This window comes from Salmo salar, chromosome ssa01, assembly GCF_905237065.1.
Source record: "Salmo salar chromosome ssa01, Ssal_v3.1, whole genome shotgun sequence".
Taxonomy (NCBI): Eukaryota; Metazoa; Chordata; class Actinopteri; order Salmoniformes; family Salmonidae; genus Salmo; species Salmo salar.
Window position 1 is genome coordinate 54,195,340 of NC_059442.1, and position 19,367 is coordinate 54,214,706.

Sequence of the window (19,367 nt, forward strand, 5' to 3'; positions counted from 1 at the left end):
TGAGACTCTGCTGTAGAGCTCATCACTCCCCCTAACTGGGAGGGGGCCAGAGACAAATACTCGATGCCGACACATCTTTATAGCTGATTTACACGCTGAAGCTATGTTGCGCTTGGTGACCTCTGACTGTTTCATCCTAATATAGTTGGTGCCGAACATGGATAACAATATCCCTCTACTCTCTACCCTACATTTAGGCTACTCTACTAGCCAATTCATTTGGTTCACAGGAGTGTATTGTTGGTCCAGAAATAACCATGTCCATATTATTTAGGGCAGTATTCAGACTTCACTTTGAGCGTAACTCAGACTTTCAAGTGAATCATTCATTGATGTCAAAGGGAGACTCGCAGATGTCACATCTCTGAATACTGCACTTACTGTGTATAGCCCTGGTATACCTGAAATAGGACATTGAACTGTTCAAAACATCAGATTTGATATGATCTGACTGTGTTTTTACACTGACTGAGTAGGTAACTCAGGTGAGAAATACACTACGTGACCAGAAGTATTTGAACACCTGCTCGTCGTACATATCATTACAAAGTCATGTGCATTAATATGGAGTAGGTCCCACCCTTGTTGCTATAATAGTCACCACTCTTCTGGGAAGGCTTTCCACTAGATATTGTAACATTGCTGCAGGGGCTTTCTTCTATTCAGCCACAAGCATTAGTGAGGTCGGGGACTGATGTTCGGCGATTAGGCCTGGCTCGCAGTCGGCGTTCCAATTCACCCCAAGGTGTTAGATGGGATTGAGGTCAGGGCTCTGTGCAGGCCAGTCAAGTTCTTCCACACCGATCCCGACAAACCATTTATGTATGGACCTCGCTTTGTGCACGGGGGCATTGTCATTCTGAAACAGGAAAGGGCCTTCCCCAAACTGTTGCCGCAAAGTTGGAAGCACAGAATCGTCTAGAATTTCATTGTATGCTGTAGTTTTAAGATTTCCCTTCACTGGAACTAAAGGGCCTAGCTCAAACCATAAACTGCCCCAGACCATTATTCCTCCACCAAAACGTTACAGTTGGTACTATGCATTGAGGCAGTTAGCGTTCTCCTAGCATCCACCAAACCCAGATTAGTCCGTTAGACTGCCAGATGGTGAATCGTGAGTCATCACTCCAGAGAACCTGTTTCCACTGCTCCAGAGTCCAATGGCGGCGATCTTTACACTCTAGCTTGGCATTGCGCATGGTGATCTTAGGCTTGTGTGCGGCTGCTCAGCCATGGAAACCCATTTCATGAATCTCCCGAGGGACTGAGTAATGAAGTGGCTGTACATAATTTGAAAAACGTTTAAATGAAGAGAATCACAGTTTGCTAAGTAATTGACTGAAATTCACTACAATTGTGTTTATTTTCCACTTCGATGGTGAACTTTCTGTACTGCTAACATTCACTTCCAATCATTTCTGCTCGCATTGCTAGTCCCATTGTTTCTAATTCTTCCACATGTATGCAAATCGTTATGGGATATTACAATCCTCTTGTCTTAATCTGTATATTTTCATCCTAGCCTGTAAACTAATCCTGCCTGGCAGATCTTAATGTGCCTTTAGCTTCTACCAAGCCCCATTCCTCTCTTACATAATCTCAACAACAGCCATTAGAGTGTTATATGATGCAGAAGGGAATAGCCTAAGTTGTTTTGTAAATAAAAAGTTAACACATCAAAATACTGTTTAATTCCTAATGAGCCATCCTTGTTTACAGCAATTAGAGATTCAGGCTAATGACAAATATATTGTGGTTAAGATGAGCTGAGATGTATGTTGTTCATATATGGGTCAGGTTGGATAGCACAGAAGAAGTCAGCGTGAATAAGAATCACATTTGTCTTTTGCTCAGAGATCCATGGGCCATAAAGAATGGTTGAATAATGCTTAATTCTTGCCAACAGCAATATGAGCTCACATGGGGCAAATCTTAGGCATGAAGCCTACATGCTTCACAAGATTAAGCATTATTCATATGAACCCTTTAAGAAGACGTACGGGAAATCTCAACAAAGACTCATCATGATTGTATGCTTTTGCCCAGAGAAACACGTGCCATAAGAATTGTTGAATACACCAAACTGAATATTTACAGTGCCTTCGGAAAGTATTCAGACCCCTTGACTTTTTCCACATTTTGTTACAATACAGCCTTATTCTAAAATGGATTAAACTGACACGGATGTCGAAAGGAGGAGCGGACCAAAGTGCAGCATGTGTGTCGTTCCACATTTTATTTATACTGTGAAACTATGCAATACATAAATAAACTGAATGACAAAAAACAACAAACTGTGATGCAGAGGTGAAACATACACTACTCAAAATTATCTCCCACAAACCCAGGTGGGACAAACACCAACTTAAATATGACCTCCAATTAGAGACAACGATGACCTCATTTCTAATTGGAGATCATCCCAAACACAGCCCAACATAGAAATACAAAACTAGAACAACCCAACATAGAAATACAAAACTAGAACATAACAACATAGAAAAACTAAACTAGAAAAATATACTGTCACGCCCTGACCTACTCTACCATAGAAAATAACAGCTTACTATTGTCAGGACGTGACATAAAGCGTTTTTTGTCCTCTTCAATATTACAAACAATACCCCATAATGACAAAGCAAAATGTTTTTTTGAATTTTTTGCTAATTTATAAAAATGTTAAAAAAAAACGATGACATTTACATAAGTATTCAGACCCTTTACTCAGTACTTTATAGAAGCACATTTAACAGCTATTACAGCATCAAGTCTTCTTGGGTATGAGCTTGGCACACCTGTATTTGGGGAGTTTCTCCCATTATTCTCTGCAGATCCTCTTAAGCTCTGACAGGTTGGATTGGGAGCGTCGCTGCACAGCCATTTTCAGGTCTCTCCAGAGATGTTCGATCGGGTTCTGGTCAGGTCTCTGGCTGGGCCTCTCAAGGACATTCAGAGACTTGTCCCGAAGCCACCCCTGCATTGTCTTGGCTGTGTGCTTAGGGTCGTTGTCCTGTTCGAAGGTGTACCTTCGTCCCAGTCTGAGGTCCTGAGCGCTCTGGAGCAGGTTTTCATCAAGGATCTTTGCTCCATTCATCTTTCCCTCTATCCGGAGTAGTCTTCCAGTCCCTGCCACTGAAAAACATCCCCACAGCATGATGCTACCACCACCATGCTTCACCGTAGGGATGGTGCCAGGTTTCTTCCAGATGTGACGCTTGGCATTCAGACCAAAGAGTTCAATCTTGGCTTCATAAGACCAGAGAATCTTGTTTCTCATTGTCTGAGAGTCCTTTAGGTGCCTTTTGGAAAACTCCAAACAGACTGTCATGTGCCTTTTACTGAGGAGTGGCTTCTGTCTGGCCACTCTACCATGAAGGCCTGATTGATGGAGTGCTGCAGAGATGGTTGTCATTATGGGGTATTGTGTGTAAACAATTTAATCCATTTTAGAATAAAGCTGTAACGTAACAAAATGTGGAAAGGGGTCTGAATACTTTCTGAATGCACTGTATATTTAATAAACCCTGTTCTGGATTCAGACCGCAGTCAGCCTGTTGAGTAGAGCTTTTGCCCGTGAAACACTGGCTACCATTGCAAAGTGAACTTTGTTTAATGGGAAAACACATGTATACAAAGAAGGAAATAAATCAACATCGAACTCCGATTTCTGTCAACTTGTTGAATTACAGATTAAAAGTAGAATACTGTTTGAAAACAGCATATTTCAGGGTCTGTTTTGTGTTTTTAGCTGGGATGTGCAGATATCAGCCGAGACTGCCTAATGATGTACTTTGAAGTGAAACCCCCAGCCAATCAATTCCTGTGCCGAGCGTACCTCTGTCAGGGCCAGCTGGAGTCTCCACAGAGCTTTGGGAGTGTGGTGAGGACAAACACGACTAAAAGTCTTCTAGTTTGTGGTTGTTCAGCGATGTTTGATCGTCTAAGTGTATCTTCTCTGATAACCATTGGTTTGACATTTTATAATGGATGAACAGAGACAACCTTTGTGACTCTAGCAGCACTGTCTGTATTTTCCCATAGAACCAGCAGCTTAGCATTGGTTCCTCTGCTCTGACCTCTGCATACTTCCATATGAGGCTCTGGGCCCGGTTGCATAAAACACCTTAAGTTAATATCCCCGTTATCTTTTCCTTAAAGTTTCCCTAACTTTAAGTCCGTTGCACAAAACATTTTAAGGTGAATTTCCCCCTTAAAATAAGTGAAAAGTTAAGGGTGCCCATGAGGTCCCTTAACTGCTTAATTCAGTATGGATATCAATGTAAACAGCAGTGGTGTAAAGTACTTAAGTCAAAAATACTTTAAAGTAATACTTAAGTAGCTTTTTAGTCTATCTGTACTTTACTTCATTTATTTTTTTGACAACTTTTACTTTTACTTCACCACATTCCTAAAGAAAATAATGTAGTTTTTACTACATACATGTTTCCCTGACACCAAAAGTACTCCTTACGTTTTGAATGGTTAGCAGGACAGGAAAATGGTCCAATTCACACTTATCCAGAGAACATCCCTGGTCATCCCTACTGCCTCTGATCTGACGGACTCACTAAACAGAGAACATCCCTGGTCATCCCTACTGCCTCTGATCTGGAAGACTCACTAAACAGAGAACATCCCTGGTCATCCCTACTGCCTCTGATCTGACGGACTCACTAAACAGAGAACATCCCTGGTCATCCCTACTGCCTCTGATCTGGAGGACTCACTAAACAGAGAACATCCCTGGTCATCCCTACTGCCTCTGATCTGGAGGACTCACTAAACAGAGAACATCCCTGGTCATCCCTACTGCCTCTGATCTGGAGGACTCACTAAACAGAGAACATCCCTGGTCATCCCTACTGCCTCTGATCTGGAAGACTCACTAAACAGAGAACATCCCTGGTCATCCCTACTGCCTCTGATCTGGAGGACTCACTAAACAGAGAACATCCCTGGTCATCCCCCACCACTGGTTAACAGCATTTGTTGAGGTGAATGTTGCTTTCATCTGCTCTGGTTACAAAAGCAAAACATCAACCGGCTACCTACTTAGCTAAACAATGGAAGGAGCACAATCCATGGATACAAAGCTACTGTAGCTGGCCATTTCGCTATAGTTACTCTGTAAGCTTGCTTGAGGTACTAGAAAGTAATATAAACAAGTTGAGAAAAAAGTAAATACAAGAAACGTGGTTTATTATTGTCTGAATCAATTTGGTTATCCTGTCTTGATTGTAGAAGTTCTATTTTGCTATCTAACAAAATGAAAGCAAATCTATCTGAGAGAAGTTTAGTCCAATCAGGCCGTCTCCATGGAAACCAGATACTCTTTCTGCCATACATGCCTTCAAACTACCGTAAAACCCCTTAAGTATGCCCTCGACTAAGGAAATATTTGAGGGGCTCAATGCAACGCCCTTAAGCAATTCCCTTAGGTAAGGGAACATTGTGCAACATCATAAAACATCTTAGGTTATTTTTCCATCATCTTTTCCCACAAAAGTTTCCTTAACTTTAAGTCAGTTGCACAAAACATTTTAAGGCAAATTTCTCCCTTAAATTAAGGGCCCGGTTGAATAAAACATGGCTATAAAACCCTTAAATTATGCCCTTACTTGAGGAAATGTTTGAGGGCCTCTATGCAACACCCTTACATAAAAGTGTTTCTCTTAAGGGTTTACCTTTAATAAATCATTTTCCCTTACCTAAGGGAATTGTGTAAGGGTGTTGCATAAAGCCCCTCAAACATTTCCTTATGCAAGGGCATTATTTTAAAGGTTTTACGGTAGTTTGAAGGCACGTAAAGCAGAAAGAGTATCTGGTTACCATAGAGACGACCTGATTCACTGACAATGTCTCTTCAAAGAGATCACATTTATTTTGGATGATTGCAAAATAGAAGTTCTACGTTCAAGACAGGAGAAACAAATTGATTCAGAAGATGATAATAATAACGCGTTTCTTCAACTTTTTTTGTCTCAACTTGTTTCTATGACTTTCTAGCAAGCCAAGCTAACTTACAGAGTAACTTAGGTACCTAGCTAGCCAGCTAGCTTTGTAGCCATGGATTGCGCACCTTCCATTGTTTAGCTATGTAGCTAGCTAGATATCTATTTAGCTGGTGGATGTTTTCCTTTTGAAACCAGGGCAGAGGAAAGCAACATTCACCTCCACAAATTCTGTTTACATTGAGATCCGTAATGAATGAAGCGCGTAAGGGACCTGCACCCTTAACTTTTTCACTTCATTTAATAAGGGGGAAATGCACCTTGAAATGTTTTGTGTAACTTTAAGGGAAAAGATAAGTGGGAATTAACTTAAAATATGTTGTGCAACCAGGCCCAGATCCCAAGCTTTGATATAAATACGATGAATGACTCATATAACATACATCTATAGTGTTTATTATGATATTCCTCCTCTGCCTCTTTGTTATTGTGACCCCTCCCTTTCATACTCATTATTTCACTCTTAGGAGGAGATTGAAAAGGCTGTGATTTATTTTCTGAAGGCTATTGAGATTTCAAAGATCACACCAAGGTATGCAATCTAACATGAGTCATTTTCCTGTCTCCATAGTTGACCAAAGTGAGCCGTACCCACACTCTTTGTGACAGAAAAGTTGAATTATTTATTTGATATGTGGTCCGTCTTTCATATTGTCTAGCACAAAGTGGCATCATGTCAGTCTATGTTAAAATAGATCATAGAGGGGAAATATTCACAGGATGACGACAGGCTTAGGTGGGGAGTATGGGGGATGAAGGTTTACTCTGTTGCTGGGGCACAGAAATATCCAGGAGTGGGAGACTTAGTGAAAATGTAGGCCTTTTTTCGATATAGTTCATCTCTTGGTGCGCAAACATATGGTACAAGTATGAAGTTGCTCTTAAGATTCATATTTGTTTCACCTTAAGGGTGAAAAGGCTAGCCATAAGCAAATAGCAAAGCAATAAGAATATCAAACTGAATTATCTACTGGCTTATATGCCTTGTGACTGTACACAGATATGTTATGAGATTTATGCAAAAGGCTCTACAGACAGTAAGAGGTGCATTATTAAGTCATAATATCATATAGGGCCCACAGAGATCCTATTAAATTACAGATCTAATATGTAATTATATGTGTCAATGAAGGGCTGCTGGAACAATCCCAATTAAGACCAAAGGGAATGACTAACACAGCCCAGACTAAAGTACTCCTTCATCCCTGGAGGATAAATTAGTTTTAATTATGTTAGAAAAACTCCAGTAATCTCTGCATCCTTTTTAGTTGATAAATTCCACCCTCGTGGCCTGTAAGATTTACCATAGGGCTAAACTCTCCAGTCACTCATTGAAAGACTGCTAATTTATAGGAATTTTCATCCCAAAGTCAACACTTGGCTTAAATTAAAAATGTACTGTATAACTGTACTAAAAAGATCAGATACTGTTTTTCTGCTGTGTAAATTATTGATCTCAACAACAGGTTTTCTTCTTTCTCTCATACTCTTTACTTTCGGGCAGATACCACTTTTTGGTGTTCAATGCTTCAGTGCTCTACTTCCAGATGGTCCGCCCGCTCCTGCGGTCCGGGCCACGCCAGCACCTGGTGCCCACCCTCACTCAGGTGGTCAAGGCACTGGAGGAGGTTGAGGAACAAGACTACAGTTGGAGGGCTCAGCTCATGCTGTAGGTGGCTCTAACTGTCATGCTTTGTCTCATCATACAGTAACAATCAGTAATGCCAAATGTCCCTCAATTATGACACTGAACATTTATGAATCAAGATTTTTTTTAAATATATTTCAGTACAACGATTTGTATTGAGGTGCAGAGTATAGTGATTGTTGTATCCATTGTCTCTACATGCAGACACCTTGTCGAATGCCTTGTGGATGCTGGGAAAGGGAAAGAAGCTTCTAGTTTTGCCAAGGCCACCTCAGACTTCATAGAGTCACATATCCCTGACCTGTATCCAAAGATATTTTCCCTACAGGTAAAGCCTCGTTTTTTCTTTTTCTTATGTGCTGACTAAAGTCATGAACTCTTTTTTCGAATGTGGTGTCAGAGTCTGGAAAGACACAACTAGGGTCTCCCTTGTTTTGACTGTCTTTTGGTAGAGCATGGTTACATGTGGGGTTAAACTGGGTCGTTCTATTTATCTACTAATACAATTACGTTACTCCTAGGTACGACACAAGCTGTTTGACTTCACTAAAACCCCCCAAAAAACTGAAGCAAGTCCTGTTTTATCAGTCATCTACAAAATGCAGAAGCTCAAACAGTAAGTGTTCTCCCCACCTTTATCTAACATGATATTATTTGGTTTAATCAACTTAAGAGTTCTTTGTCACTTAACTTTTCCATGCCCCGTTGAGCGTCTTCGTAGGCTCAATGTTTTTTTTTGCGACAAGAGATTACACATCAGAGTATGTTTCTTTTCCAACTATGGATGTATTCTGTATCTTCATTGATGAGACTGAAAAGCAATAACCACAATAACCGTTAACAAGTTGCAGCTCCATATTTTGAAAGTGCTTCTGGGATTAGGTTGTGATGTGCATATTGATAGTCTTTTCCTTTGAAAAAGCATTTGAAGAATCATACTGCAGCCACTGTCATTTTTTCCCCAAAATTGTTTACAAGAAGCGAAAAGCTTTGATATCATTTTTTTGCAGCCATACACATTGTGCTTTTTAAAGACTAAAAGGTTATTGTTTGCTGTGGTATGTCTGTTTATTTGTTTGCCATGGTTTAATGAGTTGCGAGTGGGCTGTTCTTTATTAGTGGTCCTAAAGATCATGTTGCATAAGTTGATTTGGACCCTCTGTACCCACTGGACCTAGGTCATTGGGTTAGTGATATGCTGTCTCTCAGCTAGACCCGGAGCATCTCAGAGGGGACAAGGTTATTAGACCACTGATATTTATTGCCCGTTAGTATGGCTTTTGGTACTACTAAGAGGAAGACCAGCACCCTCTCCGCAGGCGTGTACTCTACATGTCAGACTATCTCACGGTTAACAAGCGGAGCTATAGACATGGGCAGCATGAGTCATACATCACCCAGACCCTACCATCATCATGAGAATTATAAACAGTAGGTTAACATGCCCTGGTTTCAGTGTGTGTGTGTGTGTGCGTGTGCGTGTGTGTGTTCATTCTGTGTTCCACAGTAAGGTTGATGACGTTTGCGAGGCCAGAAAAGAGGACGCTGCCAGGATTAATGAGATTTTCCGGATCCTTATGCATTCTGCTGCAGCCCAATCCCCTGTTATAGCTCGTGGCTCCAGCCCTTGTCTTGCTGAGAGCCCCTCACCCATCCCTCCAGCTGACAGGTCTACATCTCCTCTCCTGTTGCAATACTTACTATCATCACTACAATTGGCCTAGTAATTGCCCATATTTCGTTTGACTCTATTGACCTGTTGTTGAATTCATGTGAATTGATAGTCTATCTTCAACACCTATACAGTTGCTTTACATCTCAGTAGCATCAGTCTGAATATTACATCGATAAATAGTTTTTACTCTTACAGATGATCAAAGTATTGTGAATGTCTTATGAATGTCTGACTAACCATGTTAATCTTATACATTGTTTCTAAAGAGTTGCCTTCCTCCTGGAGCTAGCCTTTCTGGCCTTGCAGTTGAAACATCACCAGATGGCAGCGGACTGTCTGAGAGAGCTGAAGACAGCGGGAGTCACTGTGAGTGGCGGCCAATCACAGATAACTCTATTATCATGTCTCTATATTCCATATAGAGTAATGCAATTATGCAAACACATGCACGTAAATTGACCCAATTTTTCAGTCGAGGTCTCGACAAGAGACTTGATTAGCTAGAAGAGGCCCACTTATTCCCTTTACCATCAGTTGTATTTCTCAGTAATTCTACATTACATGTGTGGGTGGAAATGGGTATTGGGTAAGGATAAAAGTTAGACATACAACGTCATCTACACTCTCACTTTTTTTCCCACAGAGCATCTCAAAGAAATAATGCTGATCAAGGATCATTATTATAGAAAATGTATCATAATGAATACGATTATGGACATGGGGGTCCTGATCCTGAATCAGCGCTCTACTCTGAGACACTGTGGATACACATGGCTGGTCTCACTATAATTTAGTAGTAGAAATGCCATGCTCCTTACATGTTTTGAAATTCTCTATTTGTAGAGTGTTGGCCAGTGCATCATGATGGAGTGTGTCCAGTGTGACCTGGACCTCCAGAAGAAGCAGGAGGGGGGGATGAAGGACTACTCCAAAGCCAATGTGGAGGTGCCCTCTCCTGTGCATGAGTTAGCAACGTTAATGTGCCAGTTTGCCACCCAGAACATATTATAGTTCATCAATACAGTGTTAACTGAGCTCAGAAGAGCCTAGCACCCTTTACGCATTCATTCTTTTTACTGCAAACCAAGCTGTGGATGTCATTGGGAATGTGTGTTGTAGTATCATGATGTTACAGTATTATCTAGTTATTATACTGTTAGCGTGATTCAATATATTTGATGCACCATACTTTGTAGAATCTGTAGATGCATTAGGCAGTCCTTGCTGTAGTTGTTGCCTGGTCCCTTAGGCCCAGCTGAAGGTGATAGGCAGACTGGACAAGGTGCTGCAGAGTGCAGTAAGAGAGGGGGATGCCAAGGTGATGCAGGCGGTGTGTGCCTCACAGTGGAACACCTGTCTGCCCCTCCTTCAGCACAACCTCAGGAGGAATGTCAAGGGGGCGCTCCTCAAAGTGGCCCAAGTCCTGGAGGACACATACAGGTGACTAACCCACACACAGAGGCCATTATGTGTGTTTGTGCACTTTCATGCCTGCTTGTGTGTCCAATCTAGTGTTAACTTTGTTCTCGCTCAGTGTGCAGCTGGAGATGCGCTGTCAGGTCCACAGTGAGCTGGCAGTGATCGAGGAGGAGGAAGGGAGGCTGGAGCCCGCTCTGCTCCACCTCCAGAGGGCACTGCTGCTGGACGAGAGGGGGGTGCACCACGAGCGGCTCACCTCAGCCCTTAACCTTTTGCAGCTTCGCGGCACCCTATATCAGACCCCCAGCAGCACAGAGGACAAGGCTGCCATGCTCATCCAGCAGGTCTGCGGGCCCCTTTACACTAAATACAAAGCAGGACTGGGGAGACTTGACCTGACTTATCCTACTGTAAGGTGAAACCTGGCAGTAGGGTGAAGCAGGCATTCATTATAATTTCTGTGAAATATAGATTGTGATGTTCCTGATAGGCATGTTTGTTGTTGCCCGACTGTGTGATGAAAAGTCAAACTGTGATGATATGTCAAACTGTGAGATGGTCAGTCAGTTGGTAAAATGCTTTGAGTAGACATCAGAGTCGGCCTTGCAGAGAAGAGAGATCATAGTAGGTGAAAACAGCATGGGTGTCAGTCTCTGTTCTCATCTTTGTCTGTCTGTCTGTCTGTCTGTCTGTCTGTCTGTCTGTCTGTCTGTCTGTCTGTCTGTCTGTCTGTCTGTCTGTCTGTCTGTCTGTCTGTCTCTCTCTCTTCGTTGAAGGCTAAGAATGGTCAGCCACAGGAGGAGGTGAGAAAAAGACGGCCCATGCTGGTCAACGCAGGCCTCACCCTGGCCCCCGACGCTTTCCAGGTGGTGCTCGACGCAGAAAGCACTGCAAAAAGTACAAACTATGTTTTTGAATAGCCATTTCATTTTAGAATGACTTTCGTCTTTCACCAGCCGTCTATAGGATTGCCTAATCCTCCTATGTAAAGCTCATTATTGGTGATAAAGGTACCCTCAAAACTATGACCAAGTTTGGAGGGGGCTTAGTTGGAAAGAAAGGCTTACTTACTTCACAGCCCAGCATCCAAGTACTAGAACCATTTCTTGGAGGATTTGACTGACTCCTTGGTTCGATATTTCTGCATGACAAAAACCCTATAGCTCATATGCACTGGATCAAAGAACCTATGGAGCCCTGGGGCTAAGGGGCTGGCACTCTTTGATCTCTCCCCTCTTTGGCCCCCTTGTGCCCAGGATCAAATGAACACTCAGTTGCCTAACGACCCAGCCAGGGCCCTACATCTGACAGCCAGGCCATGAGACTGGAGCAGACTAGTTGCCTATACAGACACGGGTCATGACTACTTTTACCTAGCGATACCTCCTGTGTTACGACACTAACACCTCAAGCACAAACTGGCTTTTGAGGCATAAAGGCAAAGAAACCCGATGATGAAGCCGTTTGAACATCTAAGCAACCCGAGTGACCCCGGAGAAATGTGCTGAAGATGAACGAATGAATAATAGGATGTAGTGTTTGTACCATGCTGTCATTGGTCCCCAGATTGTCATCGGCAATGTGCTGTAGTGAGACGTGTCTGGCTGTCTGCGAACTCCGCAAGCGAGAGCAAGGGACTAACCTTGGAGCACTCTGCCTTTTAAAACGCTGCAATCAGACGGAGGCAGAGACCTCTTTTACATTATTCAAGCAGGAACACTATGTGCCTCTCGCTGTTGCAGACACAGTTGTGTGGATCCTTTGTTCAGGGATGTCGTTTCTTGATTTCTGATTAATCACTGATTCCTGGATTTTCGGAGTTAATTTTCTTTTTAGAAGCCGATAGCTTACTTTTTTTGATTTTATGCCAATCACAACGCTGTTTGTAAGGGCTGGGAAGAGTCTGTGGCAAGTTGTAGGCTCCTTGGATTCGTTCCAATTTGAAAGTGATTGTCCATCATTGTCATATGACGTATTTTTGTATTTGTTTGTGTGTACGGCACCAATATGATGGACTATTTATCACTATTCCAATGCAGTTGGTTTCTTCATGTAAATGTGTATTCAAATGTGTTTAGTCCCCTCAGGTACCAGTGGACTTGGCGGTGTGGCTCATCTCTCTGCTAAGGCTCAGCACCACTCTGCATGTGTTGAGAAGGTACAGGGACACCTGACCAGACAGGGAGCTGGCAAGAATGACAGGGAGAGGTGTGTATCATGTAAATATGAGTGAATCTGTGTGTGCATGCGTGTTTATGAGTGAGTGAGTGAGTGAGTGAGTGAGTGAGTGAGTGAGTGAGTGAGTGAGTGAGTGAGTGAGTGAGTGAGTGAGTGAGTGAGTGAGTGAGTGAGTGAGTGAGTGAGTGAGTGAGAATATATCAAGGTTTTCTACAAACATGTGCTCTTGTCTTGATATCTTACCGGCATTAATACAAATGAATGAACATGGTGCGTAATCAACATTTTATGAACATGAACCATTTGGTAGCTAGCAACTTTAAATACGTTTCTATGTGCTAGGACACTGATGAAGTCCAGCTGAACTATGTGGCTTATTCAATTTTTCTGAATACTACTGGTACTGAATATCATTAGTAGGAGGTTTTTCAGGGTGAGGATATGGGATGATGTGTAGCAGCACAACCAGCCTTCCACCAGGCTTCAGTAATACCCTGAAGAATAAACACATCAAAAAGATCTGGAATCACACTGGGGGAAGAACATACAACCAGGGCAGTCGAACTAGCTAAAGGAAACAAAGTATGGATAATTGTATACATTTTTTTCAGGGTGAAATTGTGGGCAGCCTTGGCAAAGACAGCTAGGAAGCAGGAGGTTTGGGATGTGTGTCGAGCTGCCTGTCGTTTCTGTCTGCTCTACGACGATGGACGATGGAAAGCTCCTAAATCAGACTGTGAGGAACTTCCCTTTTGACAACAGAAGGGATATATATATATATATATATATATATATATATATATATATATATATATATTTATATGTACTATATATTTATATAATATATATATATACAGTGCCAGTCAAAAGTTGGGACACACCTACTCATTCAAGGGTTTTTGTTGGCTGCTTTTCCTTCAACCTGCGGTCCAACTCATCCCAAACCATCTCAATTGGGTTGAGGTCGGGTGATAGTGGAGGCCAGGTCATCTAATGCAACACTCCATCACTCTCCATCTTGGGTCAAATATCCCTTACACAGCCTGGAGGTGTGTTGGGTCATTGTCCTGTTCAAAAACAAATTGTAGTCCCACTAAGCGCAAACCAGATGGGATGGCGTATCGCTGCAGAATGCTGTGGTGGCCATGCTGGTTAAGTGTGCCTTGAATTCTAAATAAATCACTGACAGTGTCACCAGCAAAGCGCTCCCACACCATCACATCTCCTCCATGCTTCATGGTGGGAACCACACATGCAGAGATCATCCATTTACCTACTCTGCGTCTCACATAGACACCGCTGACGGGCCTCATGAGGCAGTTTCATCATTGTGCTTGATGGTTTTTGCGACTGCACTTGAAGAAACTTTCAAAGTTCTTGAAATTTTCCGCATTGACTGACCTTCATGTCTTAAATTAATGATGGACTGTTGTTTCTCTTTGTTTATTTGAGCTTTTCTTACCATAATATGGACTTGGTCTTTTACCAAATTGGGCTATCTTCTGTATACCACCGCTACCTTGTCACAACACAACTGATTGGCTCAAATGCATTAAGATGGAAAGAAATTCCACAAATTAACTTTAAACAAGGCACGCCTGTTAATTGAAATGGATTCCAGGTGACTAGCTCATGAAGCTGGTTGAGAAAATGCCAAGAGTGTGCAAAGCTGTCATCAAGGCAAAGGGTGGGTGGGGTTCTACATGATTCCATATGTGTTATTTCATAGTTTTGATGTCTTCACTATTATTTTATAATGTATAAAATAGTAACAATAAAGAAAAACCCTTGAGTGAGTAGGTGTGTCCAAACCTATGACTGGTGGTGTGTGTGTGTGTGTGTGTGTGTGTGTGTGTGTGTGTGTGTGTGTGTGTGTGTGTGTGTGTGTGTGTGTGTGTGTGTGTGTGTGTGTGTGTGTGTGTGTGTGTGTGTGTGTGAGTGTGATATAAACTCAGCAAAAAAATAAACGTCCTCTCACTGTCAACTGTGTTTATTTTCAGCAAACTTAACATGTGTAAAAAGTTGTATGAACATAACAAGATTCAACATCTGAGACATAAACTGAACAAGTTCCACAGACATGTGACTAACATAAATGGAATAATGTGTCCCTGAACAAAGGGGGGGGGGGGGGGTAAAAAGTAACAGTCAGTATCTGGTGTGGGCATCAGCTGCATTAAGTACTGCAGTGCATCTCCTACCCATGGACTGCACCAGATTTGCCAGTTCTTGATGTGAGATGTTACCCCACTCTTCCACCAAGGCACCTGCAAGTTCCCGGACATTTCTGGGGGGAATGGCCCTAGCCCTAGCCCTCACCCTCCGATCCAACAGGTCCCAGCCGTGCTCAATGGGATTGAGATCCGGCTCTTCGCTGGCCATGGCAGAACACTGACATTCCTGTCTTGCAGGAAATCACGCACAGAACGAGCAGTATGGTTGGTGCCATTTTCATGCTGGAGGGTCATGTCAGGATGAGCATGCAGGAAGGGTACCACGTGAGGGAGGAGGATGTCTTCCCTGTAATGCACAGCGGTGAGACTGCCTGCAATGACAACAAGCTCAGTCCGATTATGCTGTGACACACCGCCCCAGACCATGACAGACCCTCCACCTCCAAATCGATCCCGCTCCAGAGTACAGGCCTCGGTGTAACGCTCATTATTTCGACAATAAACGAGAATCCGACCATCGCCCCTAGTGAGACAAAACCACGACTCGTCAGTGAAGATCACTTTTTGCTAGTCCTGTCTGGTCCAGCGACGGTGGGTTTGTGCCATAGGCGACATTGTTGCCGGTGATGTCTGGTGAGGACCTGCCTTACAACAGGCCTACAAGTCCTCAGTCCAGCCTCTCTCAGCCTATATAGGACAGTCTGAACACTGATGGAGGGATTGTGCGTTCCTGGTGTAACTCGGGCAGTTGTTGTTGCCATCCTGTACCTGTCCCGCAGGTGTGATGTTCGGATGCACCGATCCTGTGCAGGCGTTGTTACACGTGTTCTGCCACTGCGGGGACGATCAGCTGTCCATCCTGTCTCCCTGTAGCGCTGTCTTAGGTGTCTCACAGTACGGACATTGCAATTTATTGCCCTGATCACATCTGCAGTCCTCAAGCCTCCTTGCAGCATGCCTAAAGCACGTTCACGCAGATGAGCAGGGACCCTGGGCATCTTTCTTTTGGTGTTTTTCAAGAGAAAGGCCTCTTTAGTGTCCTAAGTTTAGTTAGTTGCCTACCTACCGTCTGTAAGCTGTTAGTGTCTTAACGACCGTTCCACAGGTGCATGTTCATGAATTGTTTATGGTTCCTTGACAGTATGTTTATGGTTCCTTGACTGTCAAGGAGGTGTGTAAACAAAAAACCTTAAAAATTTGGCAAGATAAGAAGTTGGGTCCACCCTTTACAATGAAGATCTGTGAAGTTATTTGGATTTTTACGAATTATCTTTGAAAGAAAGGGTCATGACAATTGGACGTTTTTGTTGTTGTTGCTGAGTTTATAAACACCACCGTTCAAAAGTTTGGGGTCACTTAGAAATGTGATGTGGGATATGAGATATGGCTTTTCTTTGCAACTCTGCCTAGAAGGCCAGCATCCCGGAGTCGCCTCTTCACTGTTGAGACTGGTGTTTTGCGGGTACTATTTAATGAAGTTGCCAGTTGAGGACTTGTGAGGCATCTGTTTCTCAAACTAGACACTCTAATATACTTGTCCTCTTGCTCAGTTGTGAACCAGGGTCTCCCACTCCTCTTTCTATTCTGGTTAGAGCCAGTTTGCGCTGTTCTGTGAAGGGAGTAGTACACAGCGTTGTACGAGATCTTCAGTTTCTTGGCAATTTCTCGCATGGAATAGCCTTCATTTCTCAGAACAAGAATTGACGAGTCTCAGAATAAAGTTATTTGTTTCTGGACATTTTGAGCCTGTAATCGAACCCACAAGTGCTGACGCTCCAGATACTCAACCAGTCTAAAGAAGGCCAGTTTTATTGCTTCTTTAATCAGGACAACAGTTTTCAGCTGTGCTAACATAATTGCAAAATTATTTTCTAATGATCAATTAGCCTTTTAAAATGATAAACTTGGATTAGCTGTGACGGTGTTCATAAGGAGTGGACCAAGGTGCAGCGTGGTAAGTGCTCATTATACATTTTATTATAACTCAGAACACTAAACAAAACAACAAACAAAGGAAAACGAACATCACGTTCTGCAGGCTTTCACTGAGCTGTACAAAAACAAGATCCCACAATTGAAGGAGGGGCTGCCTAAGTATGATTCCCAATCAGAGACAACGATAGACAGCTGCCTCTGATTAGGAACCATACTCGGCCAAACACAAAGAAATACAAAAACTAGATTGCCCACCCCACATCACACCCTGACCTAACCAAACTAGAGGAAATAAAACGTCTCTCTAAGGTCAGGGCGTGACATTAGCGAACACAACGTGCCATTGGAACACAGGAGTGATGGTTGCTGATAATGGGCCTCTGTACGCCTATGTAGGTTTTCCATGAAACAATCTGCCATTTCCAGCTGCAATAGTCATTTACAACATTAACAATGTCTACACTGTATTTCTGTTCAATTTGATGTTATTTTAATGAACAAAAAAGTAGTTTTTCTTTCAAAAACAAGGACAAACTTTTGAATGTGTGTGTGTGTGTGTGTGTGTGTGTGTGTGTGTGTGTGTGTGTGTGTGTGTGTGTGTGTGTGTGTGTGTGTGTGTGTGTGTGTATATACTGCTCAAAAAAATAAAGGGAACACTTAAACAACACAATGTAACTCCAAGTCAATCACACTTCTGTGAAATCAAACTGTCCACTTAGGAAGCAACACTGATTGACAATAAATTTCACATGCTGTTGTGCAAATGGAATAGACAACAGGTGGAAATTATAGGCAATAAGCAAGACACCCCCAATGAAGGAGTGGTTCTGCAGGTGGAAACCACAGACCACTTCTCAGTTCCTATGCTTCCTGGCTGATGTTTTGGTCACTTTTGAATGCTGGCGGTGCTTTCACTATAGTGGTAGCATGAGACGGGGTCTACAACCCACACAAGTGTCTCAGGTAGTGCAGCTCATCCAGGATGGCACATCAATGCGAGCTGTGGCAAGAAGGTTTGCTGTGTCTGTCAGCGTAGTGTCCAGAGCATGGAGGCGCTACCATGAGACAGGCCAGTACATCAGGAGACGTGGAGGAGGCCATAGGAGGGCAACAACCCAGCAGCAGGACCGCTACCTCCGCCTTTGTGCAAGGAGGAGCAGGAGGAGCACTGCCAGAGCCCTGCAAAATGACCTCCAGCAGGCCACAAATGTGCATGTGTTTGCTTAAACGGTCAGAAACAGACTCCATGAGGGTGGTATGAGGACCCGACGTCCACAGGTGGGGGTTGTGCTTACAGCCCAACACCGTGCAGGATGTTTGGCATTTGCCAGAGAACACCAAGATTGGCAAATTCACCACTGGCGCCCTGTGCTCTTCACAGATGAAAGCAGGTTCACACTGAGCACGTGACAGAGTCTGGAGACGCCGTGGAGAACGTTCTGCTGCCTGCAACATCCTCCAGCATGACCGGTTTGGCGGTGGGTCAGTCATGGTGTGGGGTGGCATTTCTTTGGGGGGCCGCACAGCCCTCCATGTGCTCGCCAGAGGTAACCTGACTGCCATTAGGTACCGAGATGAGATCTTCAGACGCCTTGTGAGACCATATGCTGGTGCGGTTGGCCCTGGGTTCCTCCTAATGCAAGACAATGCTAGACCTCATGTGGCTGGAGTGTGTCAGCAGTTCCTGCAAGAGGAAGGCATTGATGCTATGGACTGGCCCGCCCGTTCCCCAGACCTGAATCCAATTGAGCACATCTGGGACATCATGTCTCGCTCCATCCACCAACGCCACGTTGCACCACAGACTGTCCAGGAGTTGGCGGATGCTTTAGTCCAGGTCTGGGAGGAGATCCCTCAGGTGACCATCCGCCACCTCATCAGGAGCATGCCCAGGAATTGTAGGGAGGTCATACAGGCACGTGGAGGCCACACACACTACTGAGCCTCATTTTGACTTGTTTTAAGGACATTACATCAAAGTTGGATCAGCCTGTAGTGTGGTTTTCCACTTTAATTTTGAGTGTGACTCCAAATCCAGACCTCCATGGCTTGATAAATTGGATTTCCATTGATTATTTTTGTGTGATTTTGTTGTCAGCACATTCAACTATGTAAAGAAAAAAGTATTTAATAAGATTATTTCTTTCATTCAGATCTAGGACGTGTTGTTTAAGTGTTCCCTTAATTTTTTTGAGCAGTGTATATACACACACACACAAACTAGATGTATATATATATATATATATATTAAGATTAACTAATTGTATCAAGAGGAATTGATTATGAATCCTAGACTAGTAACTGATTAAACCTAAGTAGTGGGTATC

At 43.2% G+C, this 19,367-nt stretch overlaps 1 protein-coding gene across 7 annotated transcripts in view; it reads left to right on the forward strand.

Moving 5' to 3' along the window:
* Nucleotides 1-19,367, forward strand: part of cfap46 (cilia and flagella associated protein 46) — a 95,012-nt gene that overhangs the window by 9,094 nt on the left and 66,551 nt on the right. For 5 of the 7 annotated variants that reach the window (XM_014200152.2, XM_014200148.2, XM_014200140.2 and 2 more), the window contains exons 3-15: nt 3,749-3,880; nt 6,479-6,543; nt 7,516-7,680; nt 7,864-7,987; nt 8,181-8,275; nt 9,167-9,328; nt 9,601-9,700; nt 10,178-10,279; nt 10,584-10,774; nt 10,869-11,097; nt 11,530-11,650; nt 12,832-12,961; nt 13,543-13,667. In XM_014200152.2, coding sequence (XP_014055627.2) covers nt 3,749-3,880; nt 6,479-6,543; nt 7,516-7,680; nt 7,864-7,987; nt 8,181-8,275; nt 9,167-9,328; nt 9,601-9,700; nt 10,178-10,279; nt 10,584-10,774; nt 10,869-11,097; nt 11,530-11,650; nt 12,832-12,961; nt 13,543-13,667 — 1,741 coding nt within the window. Of the gene's footprint in view, nt 1-3,748; nt 3,881-5,827; nt 6,217-6,478; nt 6,544-7,515; nt 7,681-7,863; nt 7,988-8,180; nt 8,276-9,166; nt 9,329-9,600; nt 9,701-10,177; nt 10,280-10,583; nt 10,775-10,868; nt 11,098-11,529; nt 11,651-12,831; nt 12,962-13,542; nt 13,668-19,367 lie in introns of those variants that run through there. The other 2 variants (XM_014200173.2, XM_014200184.2) reach the window with 2 other exon arrangements.